Raw genomic sequence first — 15,112 nt, 5'->3', positions numbered from 1 at the left:
CCGGAGCCGCCAGCAGGGAGCTCCCTTTCGGTTCGGCTCGCGCGGCCGCGGGGGGCGGCGCTGCGCTGCGCCGCGCTGCGCTCCTGCCCGGACCGGGCCGGGGCCGCTGGATGCCGCGTCTCCGCTCCTGCTCCCTGCCGGGCGGGCTCCAGTGGCCGGTGAGTGCGGGGCGGCGGGGGCGACCGCTCGGTGACCGGCCGGGCCCGGGGTGGGGGTGGAGGGGCGGCGGGGCGGGCTCGGGCCGGGAAGGCGGGCGGGCGGCGGGGCCCGCCGGCTCCTCCTCCTCCTCTCCTGTCCCCTGGAAGCGGCGGCCCGGACTCCCGGCTCTGGTCCCTGGCCGCGCCGCGAAGCTCGGCGCCGGGGACGCGGGGCCGATCCGGAGCGGGGCGGGAGGGCGAGCTCCCGCCCCTTTGCCTGCTCGAGCGGCGCTGGGAGGCCGGACAGGGTGGCCTTCAGTTTGGGAGGGTTCGGGGCTGGGGGGAGCCCAGGTGGCCCCGAGCTGCGGGGTGCAGGCTGCAGCCTGGGGGTGTAAGGAGAATTCTTGAGGCCAGTCCCAGGCACCCTCCTCGACAAACCGATGGACCGAGGTTCGGAGGAAGAGCCCTTTATCCCTCCCAGCGGCCTTCAACCCTTTCACTGCCAGGCCGACACCGGGCTCCTCTCAAAGGAGCAGCTGCCAGACAGCTGGCAAAACAATGGAGACCCTGCTTGCCTGGGCCCCCTCTCCTTGGGACAGAAGATGAGGTCGGGGGGGGGTGGGGGCGGTGAACCGTAGGCTGCGGGGATTAGGGCGTGCAGGCTGCCCCCTGCAACTGGCAGCTCACCTCGCTTCTCCCTGCCAAGGGGTGGGGTACGTGTGGGAAGGTCGGCCCGCCTGCCCCAGGCCTCTGGGAGAGACTGACCCGACGCCCCGCCCTGCGAACCTGTCATGCCAGTTGCTTCACCAATGGGAAGGGGAGGTGGTAAGGTTCGAGATCGCGCGCCCCCCCCCACCCCCCCGCCGCCCCAACCCCGCACGCCGCACCGCCCTGCTGGGGGTGCTGCTGGGTGCTGCTGGTACCCAGCCTGGTAAAGAGTGGGTGCTGTTCCTGGCTGAGATAAGGCCTGCAGGGACACACTGCATATTGGGGCTTTGTTGGGGGTGGGGTGGACTGGGGGCTGGGGGTGTCACCCTGTTGCAAGGCACATGTGTCCTGCTGATTAGTTGGAGAGGCTGCCAGTAGGGAGGGGGAGGATGGGGAAGGCTGCCAGCTGGGTTTTGAAGCGGTGCTCCTTTTGCCTGGTCACTTGGCCAATGGGGCATGTGTTTGGCAGTGTCCTCGTGGTTTGTGTTTGTGCACGGAGGCCTGGGAGGATGCTTCCTAGGAGGAGCTCTCCTGCCTAAGGTCTTCCTGCCTTCAGATGGTTCCCCCCAAATTATGGAATCGCATTTGCTCCGCTCTTCACTATGGCAATGATTTATATGGATTCATTTTGTCTTTTGGAGTGCCTGGTATGCTGGTGGCTGAGGAGGCCTAGTAAAACCCCCATATAAAGAGTTAAATGAGCTGAGTGTGTATGCACTGCAGTCAGGCTGGTCAGGACGAAAGGTCGTCCAGGTGATTAAGAGCAAGATCACCTTAGCAAGACATTGAATCTAGATAGTCAAGCTGCCTTTCCAGGTGCTTGCCAGGTCTGGAGCCCTTTTCTTGGGCAGGTTGGTATCCTGTTGTCATGGCAATGGGCTCTGCCTTGCCTCCTGTTCTCCACCCTCTTAGCTCAGAAGTTGCTTTCTATTTGGGGATATTGAAAGTTACTCTCCTGAAGTCTCTGGCTTCCGGACAGACCTCACTGGCTCTTTGTCAGTGGCCTGCCACCTCCCCAGCTTCCCCTTTGTCCTTTTGTGATGAAGACTTTCCAGGAAATATCCTCCTGGTTGCTGGACATGACTGGTTGGTTATATATAGCCTCGGGTGGAGGTGTGCTTGTCCATTTGGGGTTAGGAACATTGAAGCTGGGGCTCAATTCCAAGAAGATGGTGGGGAAAACTATTGTGTTGGGGGTTTAGGGGAATGAGAAGGGTCACAGGTGAGAGTGCAGGGTGGGTGAGGGAGGAGGGGAATGTTGATGGTCACTTCCTGTGGGAGCTTTGAGCTTTGAACAATCGATGACCTGGCGCCTGGCAGCTCTGAATATCTGGTTTGTTTATAGTCTCTTGGCCTGGCTCAGGTGCCAGGGTATGTGACCGAGGGCTTCCTCTCATGCTCCAGGCTGTCCTCAGAAGCCTTCAAGTGTATATGCCCTTCCTGAATCCTGCCTGCTCCCTTAACCTCACTGCCTGGCAGTTGGGGCAGCCAGCCTGTTGCCTGGAGCCCCCTTCATTGGATGAGTTTGTGGTGCTCATTGAGGGGTGCGTGTGTCTTCAGAAAGGTGAATCTGAAAACTCCAGTTTTCCCCCCAGAGGCAGACATCTGAAGGTGGACTGGGAGGGGCAGAACTGGGACTTGTGTGAAAGGGAGAATCCAACCTGCTTGGGTGGAGCAGAGAGTTGTTGGAACTCAGGAAGCCTTGATCCAGGCTTGCTGTGTCACAGGTCTCCAGGGCAGCAGGGCTGTGCTGACTCTTTCTCAACCAGAGGTCAGTCCCCTGCCAGACCTCCCTCACCTGGAGTGGACACCACAGACTGGAGCCAGAGCATCCGAGTGAGCAGGGTCCCGTGGGTGGCCCTGGGGCCCAGGCCTTGTCCTAGGCCTCTCCTGGATGTGGCGGGTAAAGCTGAGGGGCTCTGGCCCCATGTAGTTTAAACATTTGAGGGGACCGGAGGGCCCAGCCCACACTGTGCTATGATTAACAGGCTTCCCCCGGACTTGGGTTGGGGGCTTGATGGAGCTTTTAAGTTCTGCTTTGCATCAGGCCCTGGGGTTCTTTATGGCCTGCTCACTGCACCTCCCCGCCCACCCCCTTCACCATTTTTTGAGGCAGCCTAAATTAGAGGGTGAGTTGGTGCAGTGGTGGGAGCTGGATTGGGAAGGGTGGGGAGCAGACCTGAAAACCCCACCCCCCACCCCCACTTTCCTGTCTTTTCCCTTGAGGTAGGAATTGTGTGGCTTGTAAATTATACACATTCCCTTGACATTTCAAATAGTTTACAGTCAGGCAGCAGTTTAAATTGTGGACTGACGATTTTATAGGGCCCAGGGCCCTTTCTCTCAGCCAAGTACTTTAGAGTCACTCTCAAGGAATTGTTTTTGTTATTCTCTAGTATTCAGAGATGTCGGATAACTGGGCTGTTGGTCATGCAGCCAGTCAGCAGGAGAGCGGGATTCGAACCTGCCGTGTGTGGTTGAACGGAATACCTCTTCGGCAAAGGCCATGTCTGAAGTCTCAGGCCCCTGGAGATTTTGGAGTTGGACTAGCTGAGGTCTAGAGAGAGGACGGGACTGGTTCAAGGTCACCCCGGAGGTGGTGTGTGGGGATGTCAGCTGAGGTTAGTGCCCTGCCGGCTGCGGCAGGCCCCGCGTGGAGCCGAGGAGGCGCACCTGGAAGAGCCGCCGGGGGACCTGGCGGGGCTGCTGGCGTAGCTCCTGCACTTGTTTCTCCCGGGACCTGCGGGATGGTTGCGTTCCAGGGGAGACCGTATCGCTGCGGAGGCGCCGCGGGGCCGCGGCTGCCCCGGACCGGGCCGCCTGGAGGTGCCAGGGCCGAGGTTCCCCGCGCGGTGGCGGGCTGGGCGGGGAGCGGGCGGGCGGGCGGGCCGGCTGATGTCATGTGAGAAGCGTGCAGACGGACTGAGCGAGCACACCTGGAGCCAGATAAGCTCCGTGTGACCCGGCCGTGAGTCACGGGGCGCAGCGGGGCTCAGCAGCACCGCCGGGAAGAGGCTCCGCGGCGGCGACAGGCGTCACCCTGCGCTGTCCTGGGGCCCGGCTAGGTGCCAGTGGAGCCCCCAACCCCGGGCCACTCCTGCGATTGCTCGGTGCGGGCGGGTGAGCCGGGTTAGCTACCCATCAAGGCCTCGGGGCCTTAGGAAACTGCCGCTCGGGGAGGTCAGAGGCCGAGCGAGAGAGGCCGGCTCTCTCGGGAAAGTATTTCCTTTGTATTTATTTATGAGTGCCGTGCTGGGGGGGTGAGAATGGGGGTACTGATCGTTTTAAGTATCCACCCGCAGCAGCCAAGTCTGGGCGCCCTGTCTTGGGATTTTAACGTTATAGTTTCCATTTCCTGGGGTTTCTGCTTTGCCAGCTGCAGGGTGACCCATTTAAATCTGTCCCCGACTTAAAGCCACAAGACAGCAATGAGATCTATTTTAACCAAGTCCCTCAAGTCACTTTTTTCAAAGCATGAGAAAGCAAGCTTTGAACTTGCCCTTGCAAACCCCTTTACAGTGGTAACGCTAAATGGATTGCTTACTACTTTGTCAAACCTTCCTTTTTTCTCTTTTGAACTTTAAAATCACAAAAGTAACATGCTAAAAAAAGGTTCCATCTGTAGCAAGTCTACAAGTGTTACCCCTCTTTGCCACTACTCCACAGAGAAAATCACGGATATATTTGTGTAATGGATCTTTCCAGGCTATTTTTTTAAAAGCTTGTCATGAATATTTTATATATTATGTATTTATAGTTTAATACATATATTTTATATAAATAGAATTTTATATAAATTTTCTTTCTGTGGGAAATAAAGGGCATGAAGAAGGAAATTTATACATAATCCACTATCTAAAGGCCCTAGGCGTAAGTGAACACATGCAGGTGTGCACACATGTACCCGTACCAGCTAAATATTCTCACCATCAATAATTAAAACAATATAGACAAAACACAGAAGTCTCCTTTGGTTTTCCCAAAATCTTTGTCTCTTTCCCAGAGTATACATTTTTCTATCCATGTGGAAATACTATACATAATACACATGTGTATATATGCACACATATACATAGCTTAAAAGTTCTTAGTAAAAATTATATACTATCTGGCAGCTTTCTTTTTTTCATTAAACAAGAGAGTATAGAATCTTTCCAGGTCAGTATACACAAATCTACATCATTCTTTTAAATAACTGTCTAGTTCTATAATTATAGCTATTACCCTAGTGGTGGATATTTAGAACGACAGAATTTTGCTATTACAAACAATTCTGCAAAGATTAACCCCATTTATTGTGTGAATATATCTATAATGTCCTATAAATGGAATTGCCCTGTCAAAGAATATATATCTTTAAATATTTTCATAGATACTACAAACCTGCCCTTCTTATATCAATTTATATTCTCAACATGTATGAGACACCCTGCTTCTCATCCTCTGATTGATGTTATTAATCTTGGTACTTTTTACTAAATTGCTAAGTGAACACAATATATCTCTGTTTTACTTCATACATCTGTGATTATTATTGAGGCTGAATACCTGTTCACGTTTGTTGGCCATTTATATTTCTGCAACTATGAATTGCTTGTCCTTATCTTGGCAGTAGTTTTATGGGGCCTCTGGACTTGAGCCAGTGTGATCCAGCTTGGCCCTGTTCTCACTGGATTGCTTTCACTTCTTTAGGCTTTACTTTCCATACACAAAGGTCCTGTCCAGCATTAAGATTGCTTGTCTAGGGATTTCCCTGGCATTTTGGCGGTTAAGACTCTGAGCTTCCAATGTAGGGGGCACAGGTTGGATCCCTGGTGGGAGAACTATGATCCTGTGTGTCTCACATCACAGTAAAAAAAAAAAAAAAAGATTCTATGTCTAGACTTACTTTGTCATACTGGTGCTGATAGTCATTTGTGCACTTCATCACCCTCTCTACCATCCCATTTAGATGGCAAGACTGTGCCCTGCTACTATTGGGTACCACTTTTGAGGGCTTAGTCTGGGCTAGGCATTTTATGAAAGGTATATATATATATATATTTCATTTAATTCCCATGGCTTAAATGGCAGGTACTATTATCTCCATTAAAAAAAAATGACTTAAGTCATTACCTTAAGTGACTTGCCCCAAATTGCCTCAATATTAACTCAAATTTGTTCTCAGCTTTATTTCCTGATACCCGAAGCCTAAATTCTTTCATGAATTTTATTTATCTTTATACTCCCTGTATTTGGTAAGGTGCTTGATAAATATATATATTTTCCCAACATTTTATCACAAAGCTCTGCAAACATTTTTAAAAGTTAGAGTTTTACAGTACCTTCTAGATTCTACAGTGAACACTTTGTGTGTGTATGTGCTTAGTCATGTGTGACTCTTTGCAACCCCATGGACTGTAGCCCACCAGGCTCCTCTGTTCATGGGATTCTCCAGGCAAGAATACTGGAATGGGTTGCCATGCCTCCTCCAGGGGATCTTCCTGACCCAGGGAGTGAACCCGAGTTTCCTTTGTCTCCTGCATTGGCAGGTGGATTCTTCACCACCAAGCCACCTGGGAAGCCACAGTGAACACTTTACTCTCCTGTTTACCACATCTTTATCCCTTGATACAACCCTAAGCCATCTTAACTTTATTTACTTTTTTTTTTTTTTTGCCACACTGCGTGGCTTGTGGGATCTTAGTTCTCTGACCAGAAATTGAACCTGGGTCATTGCAGTAAAAGTGCTGAGTCCTAGCTACTGGATCACCAGGGAATTCCTCCATCTTACATTTTTGATGCATCTCAAAGTACACAACAGACACTAAATATACCTTCCCCCAAAACGTTAGCATACATATCATAAACTAGAGTTCAGTATTTGTTTATAATTCTTTTTGTCTTTTGAGTATTTCATCCAATGAAATGCACCAATCTTTCTTGATAACTGTTACATCTGTTAGTTCAATTCAGTCACTCAGTCATGTCCAACTCTTTGCAACCCCATGAACCGCAGCACGCCAGGCCTCCCTGTCCATCACCAGCTCCCGGAGTTCACCCAAACCCATGTCCATTGAGTCGGTGATGCCATCCAACCATCTCATCCTCTGTCGTCCCCTTCTCCTCCTGCCCTCAATCTTTCCCAGCATCAGGGTCTTTTCAAATGAGTCAGCTCTTCGCATTAGGTGGCCAAAGTATTGAGTTTCAGCTTCAACATCAGTCCTACCAATGAACACCAAGGACTGATCTCCTTTAGGATGGACTGGTTGGATCTCCTTGCAGCCCCAGGGACTCTCAAGAGTCTTCTCCAACACCACAGTTCAAAAGCATCAATTCTTCGGTGCTCAGCTTTCTTCACAGTCCAACTCTCACATCCACACATGACTACTGGAAAAACCATAGCCTTGACTAGACGGACCTTTGTTGACAAAGTAATGTCTCTGCTTTTCAATATGATGTCTAGGTTGGTCATAACTTTCCTAAGCCTAGTCCTTATCAAGATATGTAACATGAACATCACCCCCAAAAGTCCCCTTATGCCCTTTCTCAGGCAATTCCCACTCCCAACCCACCCTTGCTTCCCAGAGGTAACCACTGTTCTGATTTTTTTTCCCCATAGTTTACTTTGACTATACCAGAAGTTCATATAAATAGTACCAAATAGTAGTTCAAGGTTTCTTTTATAGTCACTTAAGAGATGGAGAATCCCAGGGACAGGGAAGCCTGGTGGGCTGCCGTTCTATGGGGTTGCACAGGGTCAGACACAACTGTACTGGCTTAGCAGCAGCAGCAGCAAGAGATGTTTTTGAGATTCATCCTTGTTGTGTGTATCAGTAGTTGTTTCCTTTTTATTGCTGAGTAGTGTTCTTGCCTGGAGAATCCCAGGGACGGGGGAGCCTGGTGGGCTGCCGTCTGTGGGGTTGCACAGAGTCGGACACGACTGAAGCGACTTAGCAGCAGCAGCAGTATTCCATCATGTGACCATGTACCTTGAATTGATGCATATTTGTTTTTTAAGTTTTATTTATGTATTTATTTTTGACTGTGTTGGTCTTTGTTGGTGCACTTGGGCTTTCCCCAGTTGTGGCGAGCAGGGACTACTCTCTAGTTGCGATGCCCAGGCTTCTTATTGAGTTCTCTTGTTGTGGAGCACGGACTTTAGGGTGCAGGGCTTCAGTAGTTGTGGCACTTGGGCTCAGTAGTTGTGGCTCTTGGGCTCTGGAGCACAGGCTTAGTTGTTCCATGGCATGTGGGATCTTCCCAGATCAAAGATCAAACTGGTGTCTCCTCTACTGCCAGGTGGATTCTTTACCACCGGACCACCAGGGAAGCCCGATACGTGCATATTTGAATTGAATGGTCCTTGTCTTCAAAATGCTTTATGTCTTAATGTGATAAAGCAGCTGAGTTGATTGAGTCAGTGGTATTCTGCTTAGATTTGGGGGATAGTAGGGTCGACATGGGGAACTTTCCAGATGGTGTGGTGGTAAAGAACCTTCCTGCCAATGCAGGAGATGTGGATTTGATCCCTAGGCTGGGAACACGCCCTGAGGAGGAAATGGCAACTCATTCCAGTATTCTTGCCTGAGAAATCTCATGGACAGAGGAGCCTGGCAGGCTGCAGTCCATGGGGTCACAAAGAGGCAGACATGGCTGAGTGACTGAGCGTGTGCACGCACGCACACACACACACACACACACGGTCAAGATGATTCAGGTACATATCCTAATTTGCATACATACCTTTCCTCCACTTAAAATTAGGAAAGACCTCCTGGAGTAGGGTGATGGGTGAAAGGCAGAGAAGTGGATCAAAAAAAGTTATCATCACTGGAGGGAGTGAGAGATGAAGGGGAGGTAGGTAGAAACTGCAGCCTGAAAGGAGTCCGGAGGTAATGATATCATTGCTACCAGAGACTTTGAACTTGAGGACAGGAGATGTGGCAAAGTCCAAGGTCTACAGGAAGTTGACAGAACCCAGGTCTCTGGCAAACTAGGCTCTGAGACATAAGAAACAGCTGCAGCTGTATTGCAGGTCTGGCCCTGGAGGGGGACGCTGCCAGTAGCTCTAAACGTGGGGCACAGGAGAGAATCCAGGCCACAGCCAGGCCTGGCAATTGGTGGGACAACAGTGAGGAGGGGGGATCTTATGAGCTGTGCAGATAACAGTGGCAGGACAGGGGGTGATGAGGAAAGGGCTGAAATGGATCTAGTTTCCAGAGGCCCCAAGGATTGGGATGAGAGAGGGGTGACTTTGGCAGAAAGTTAATAAATAACCTGTGTCCACAGGAGACTTAGATATTTGGAATTTTAGAGCTAGAAGAGACCTAGATCATGTCGTCCAACCTTGAGCAAAGTGACAGGTTCAAGGTCCCCCAGTGATTTGTTGGCAGATCCAGGCCTAGATACCAGATCTTCTAACATTTCCTGCCAGCACCGTCCCCGTGCTGCTGCTGTGACCGTCTGCGGCTTCTGCCGGCTGCAATGACAGTGAGGGACAAGCTTTTGCCGAGACAGCCCAAAGATTCTAGAATTCTGGGGCTGTTTTCCATTGATACCGATCAGATACCTAGCCCCCAGCAAAGAGCCAGGATTGGGTAAGGACTGCAGAGTGAGAACTGGAGACTCTAAAAGGTGTGTTGGTGGGACAGCATTGGAGGCAGTTGGGTTCTCTGTGGTTGAACTGGGGCTAAGATACTGGTTTGTTCCCTCCAAGTCCCCAGGGTGGGTTTCTTTCCCCATTTCCCCCCCAGGTCCCTCTGGAACCATCTTCTAAGCTAGCCTTTTAAGAGCATGCAGGTAGTGATGGATGAGAGGTAAGATGAGCAGTGATCAGCCAGAGATCCTTCATCCTAATATATGGTAGGTCTGTCCACACCCCCATCAGCATTCAGGAGGAGAGAGAAAGACTCCCTATGTTGAAATAGAGGCCTGAAGAGACAATACCTGATCCAGGCACTCTGCCACCCTGTATCAGTCCAGGTGCAGCTGCTGGCCAGGGCTGTTCCTGGATTTGTACTTCTTGGGCCCTTAGATTGATTTCCTGGCTTCCCACCCCCAGGTACTATGCATGGAGCAGTAAGAACGAAACAATTCAAAGGGAACTTTGTTTTATCAGGTAGAAACTGAGGTCAGAGGGGGAGAAGGGTACCTGCTAGGTCCACAGAGAGCTGATGGCCAGATTTCCCACCTCTTTGCATATGCTCTACAACAGAAGAATTCTCTAGGCTTGTGCTGCCCAATCTGATAGCCACAAATCAGATTGTCAAATACAGTAAGTCCCTTACTTAAGAACCTTCACGTTGCAAACTTTCAAAGATACAAATGTGCGTGCCAGCCCCTATATGCCAGCTGTTGGTTGCATTGTACTACTATACTTTTCCAGGCGTAGTACTGTAAGAGTAAACATGTTTTCTTTATTTTTTGTGTTTTTTTATCTACATATCATTTAAGTGGAAAGTATTATAAACCTATTACAGTACAGTACTATACAGCCGATTGTGTTGGTTGGGTACCTAGGCTTTGTTGGACCTGTGAACAAACTGGACTTACAAACATGCTCTTGAAACAGAATTTGTTCATATGTAGGGGACTTACTGTACTTGAAATGTGGTTTGTCTGAATCGAGACATGCTCTAAATGCTAAACACACACTGGATTTTGAAGACTTAATATGGAAAAGAGAATGTAAAATATCTCAATATTTTTATATAAATAACATGTTGAGATGACAATATTTTGGATATATTTACATTAAATAAACGGTATTGTTAATTTTACCCATTTCCTTTTACCTTTTTTTTTTTTAATGTGGCTGCTAGAAAATTTACAACTCCATATATGATTTGAATTATATTTCTTGTGGACAGTGCTGCTCTAGAAAAGATACAATGATCTCTCAGGAGCCACATGGGTCAGGGCGCTGGGTGGAGCAGAAACAATCAACCAGCACCCCAGGGCCCTTGGGCATTCCTGGCCCTTGAAGCCTTCCTAGGCACTGTACCTGGGTTGGGAATCCTCAGTAGAATGGGGAGCCCGGAAGACCCTCTTGGTTGTGAGGATGGGGTGCACTGAGAGGAAGGGCCTCTCCAGGGCTTGGCCAGAGCTCACTGCTGTAAAGAGTAAGCTTGCAGGTCTTGGGTCTAGAACTCAGAACAGGAAGCTTTCACAGAGAGAGAAAAAATTACATTTAATTTCTAATTAGGCGGTATGGCCTACTTCTTGTTCCCTGCTGGTTAGAACTAGGAAACCTCTCTCAACTCCACCCCCACCAGGTTTTTCTCTGGTCCTGTCCCCAGTTGAGTGTGCTTGGGGATGGGAGGAGGTTGGTCTCATAAACACTAGAGCTCTGGAGCTAGGTTTTTCTCTCTGGCTGCCACAACTTACTTCCCAAGGCTATATTTAGATGTCGGTCTGGGGAAAAGGATGTGAGTTTTTCAGGATCCTGTTTATCCAGCAGACCCCACCCCACCCCCACCTTGCAGCTGTCTGTCTTCTGTTCAGTCTGGAACTTCCCCCTTACTTCCCTCCCTGCTTCACTGTGGGCGCCCAGGCCCTAGAAAGAAAACAACATTTGCCATTGAATCCTGCAGTTGCCACCTACTAGCTGTGTGACAACTAACATATACTTAATTTTCGGAGCCCCGTTTTCTCATTTGCAAAGTAGAGATAATGATACCTACCTTGCAGGGATGCTGTGAGGTTCAAATGAGATAGTGTAAAGGGCCTGGCATTATGCCTGGTGAGTGGCAGTCATTAAATAAGTGTTGGTTCTTTGAGATCTGTCCAGCGGTGGCTCAGGCTGCTGCTTCAGGGGTAGCAGGTTTAGGAACGAGCCCAGGAGCATGTGATGTCTGGTGCCTTAATGGACAGTGGCTGTGGAAGGTCACTTGCCTTGTTCCTTTGTGTTTGAATCTTAAGTTAGGTCCCAGGTTGGCTTGATGGCATCCTTTTTTTAAAAAAATACTTTTATTTACTGACTTATTTTTGGCTATGCTGGGTCTTCATTGCTGCATGGGCTTTTATCTACTTGAGGCGAGTGGGGGCTTACTCTCTAGTTGTGGTGCTCAGGCTTCTCATTGTGGTGGCTTCTCTTGTCGGGGATCCGGGCTCTAGGGTGTGCCCGCTCTAGGGCCCCTGGGCTTTGTAGCTGTGGCACATGGGCTCAGCAGTTGCAGCTGCCAGGGTCTACAGTACAGGCTCAATAGTTGTGGTGCATGGGCTAAGTTACTCCACGTGGCATGTGGGATCTTCCTGGACCAGGGATTGAACCTGTGTCTCCTACATTGGCAGGCGGATTCTTTACCACTGAGCCACCAGGGAAGCCCCAACAGCATCCTCTTAACTAGGAGGTTAGAGCTCCCAGATGCCATGCTGTGTACACCTAAGCGTGGGTCTATCAGGGATTACAGGAAATGATAAGATTTTGAAGTCTGGGCTTTTACAAACTTGTATCGTTTCCTTATTTGTAAAATGGGAGTAATGATAGACCTATCCATGGCATCACCAACTCAATGGATATGAGTTGGAGCAAACTCAGAGATAGTGAAGGACATGGAAGCCTGGTGTGCTGCAGTCCGTGAGGGTCGCAAAGAGTTGGATACGACCTAGCGACTGAACAACAATAACAAGAACACCCATAGCAGTGTTATGAGGGTCACCTCGAGACAGTATTGGGTGAGACAGAGCCCCTGGCACGTAGCTGGCACTCGGTGAGGGGCAGTTGTGCTCATTGGTTGGCCATGTCTGGGCTCTGCTGGAATAACCTCTCTGTTTCTGTCTGCAGCGGCAAGGGCGGGGCACAAGGGCCCTGTACTAAGCACCTGTAATCCTCTGGGGGTGCCACCCCTGGAAACAGCGCCCCCACCATGTTTAACCTCATGAAGAAAGACAAGGACAAAGATGGCGGGCGGAAGGAGAAGAAGGAAAAGAAGGAGAAGAAGGAGCGGATGTCGGCGGCGGAGCTGCGGAGCCTGGAAGAGATGAGCCTGCGTCGCGGCTTCTTCAACCTGAACCGCTCCTCCAAGCGCGACTCCAGGACGCGCCTGGAGATCTCCAACCCCATCCCCATCAAGGTGGCCAGCGGCTCGGACCTGCACCTGACGGACATCGACTCAGACAGCAACAGGGGCAGCGTCGTCCTGGACTCGGGCCACCTGAGCACAGCCAGCTCCAGCGATGACCTCAAGGGCGAGGAAGGCGGCGGGCGGGGTTCGGTGCTGCAGCGGGCGGCCAAGTTCGGCTCCCTGGCCAAGCAGAACTCGCAAATGATCGCCAAGCGCTTCTCCTTCTCCCAGCGTAGCCGGGACGAGAGCACGTCGGAAACCTCCACCCCCTCAGAGCACTCTGCCGCCCCATCTCCGCAGGTGGAGGTGAGGACCCTGGAGGGACAACTGACGCAGCATCCCGGCCTGAGTATCCCTCGATCAGGACCTCGGTCCCGAGCCCCGGAGCTGGTGACCAAGAGGTTTCCGGCTGACCTGCGTTTGCCCCCGGTGCTGCCCCCACCACCCCCTGCCCTCCGGGAACTAGAACTGCTGCGAAGGCCCACCGGGGACTTCGGCTTCTCCCTGCGGCGCACCACCATGCTGGATCGGGGGCCCGAAGGCCAGGTCTACCGGCGGGTGGTTCATTTTGCGGAGCCCGGCGCGGGCACCAAGGACCTGGCCCTGGGGCTGGTGCCCGGTGATCGTCTGGTGGAGATCAATGGACTCAAGGTGGAGAACAAGTCCAGGGATGAGATTGTGGAGATGATCCGGCAGTCTGGGGACAGCGTGCGGCTCAAGGTGCAGCCTATCCCAGAGCTCAGCGAGCTCAGCCAGAGCTGGCTGCGGAGCGTGGAGGGACTCCGCAGGGAGCCAGCCCATGTGAGTGTTTGCCTGGGCAGCCGGGGGTGAGCGGGGACTGGGTATGCTGGCCTCTCTGGTGTTTGTACCTGGGAGTTTGGTTGGGGTACCCAATAGCTATCATTAGAGCCTAGCAAGTGCGAGGGGTGATGCGATCCACTCCTTGGGCTCTGGGACAACTTATCTGGCCTGTGGGGAGAAGTGACCCCAGCAGATGTGATACACTGCAATACAGAATGTGTGATACCTGCGTGGGCTTGTATGTCCTGAGCCCTAAATTGAGGCACTGAGAAAGCTAACATGTGCCACTTCCAGCTATGAGAGACACTCTGGACTACTACTAGTCCAGACAGGTATTGAACTAAAATATAGGATTTCCATTTTTTATGTATTGGAGGTGAAAAAAAGATAAATTATTTTAAATCAGGTCTCACATGGGACATCTGTAATGTGTGGCTGCTTTAGTATAGCTCTTGGGGAGATGACTGCAGGCCTCCTTTTACCCCTGAGCAACTGAGGAGCTGAACACCAGGTAAGGTTGCAGAGATAAGCAGGGGCCAGATCATGGAGGACCTTGTAAATAATGGTAGGAGTTTAGATTTTAGTCCAGTGAAATGGTACCATTGTAGGATTTTCAGCAGGGGAGTGACTGGATCTGATTTATAAAGATCACTTGGGCTCCAACAGTCTTTATTATCTCCTGGAAGAAGAAAAGCACAGCCCTGGAAAGGTAACAGGGATCTAGCCTACAGAGATAGTATGACCTGACTGTCCCTGAGATCTCAACTCATATCCAGCCCACACAAAACAGCCATGGAAGGGGTGACATAGGAGCAGAAGACACTGAGATTAGATGTGTGAGCAGGTCTCTAGGGGAATGGATATCTCTAACCCCAGGGGACTTTTGATAGGGTGGCTACATATCAGTTTGGAATGTTCTGCCTAGAGACAATCCATGAGGGATAAGTTGGCTCTAGCCCTCCCTTTCTCCTGCCTGTGGGTTTTAGGATTGTCTGGATCTGGTCCCTGCAGCCTGACCACTGCATAGCCTGGCCGGGACCTTTCAGCACTAAGTGACCGGCCAGATGTGTCAAAGTCAAAAGTGGGAGGAAATGCTAAGGAAGCAGGCAGAGTCCCCATCCTAGCTTTCTCCCAGGGAGGGGAAGTGGACACTCGGTTGGCTGTTCAGTCTGGCAGCATCTTGGGCCTGGAGGGCCTGGGAGCAGCAGGGTTAGGCTCTGGCAGGAAGCACTGGAGTCAGGTCTCCGACCTTCCTCTACCCTGGGGCTGGTGGGGTCAGGATGCTCTGCTAGTCAGGAAAGGGTTGTGAGGGGGAGGGAGCCTGTCATGGAATCCAGGGTAGGACTGGGACTCATTTATTCCAGAAACACTCATCAAGCACCTACTATGTGTTAGCCATCAGACTAGACTGAACTCAGG

The 15,112-nt window shown here is 51.0% G+C and overlaps 1 protein-coding gene across 13 annotated transcripts in view; it reads left to right on the top strand.

The window, feature by feature from the left end:
- The first annotated feature begins 26 nt into the window (after positions 1–26).
- The window catches only part of MYO18A (myosin XVIIIA), a 101,173-nt gene continuing 86,087 nt past the window's right edge, over positions 27–15,112 (top strand). For 7 of the 13 annotated variants that reach the window (XR_003506878.1, XM_027518753.1, XM_027518749.1 and 4 more), the window contains exons 1-2: positions 70–158; positions 12,613–13,693. Coding sequence is in view for 12 of the 13 variants with exons in the window: in XM_027518753.1 (XP_027374554.1) it covers positions 12,695–13,693 (999 nt within the window). In the remaining variant the exon portion in view is untranslated. Of the gene's footprint in view, positions 159–12,612; positions 13,694–15,112 lie in introns of those variants that run through there. The other 6 variants (XM_027518759.1, XM_027518761.1, XM_027518760.1 and 3 more) reach the window with 3 other exon arrangements.

The sequence above is a fragment of the Bos indicus x Bos taurus genome, chromosome 19, assembly GCF_003369695.1.
Source record: "Bos indicus x Bos taurus breed Angus x Brahman F1 hybrid chromosome 19, Bos_hybrid_MaternalHap_v2.0, whole genome shotgun sequence".
Classification (NCBI taxonomy): domain Eukaryota; kingdom Metazoa; phylum Chordata; class Mammalia; order Artiodactyla; family Bovidae; genus Bos; species Bos indicus x Bos taurus.
The sequence above is the reverse complement of the archived record's forward strand: the minus strand, read 5'-3'. Positions and strand labels throughout refer to the sequence as shown.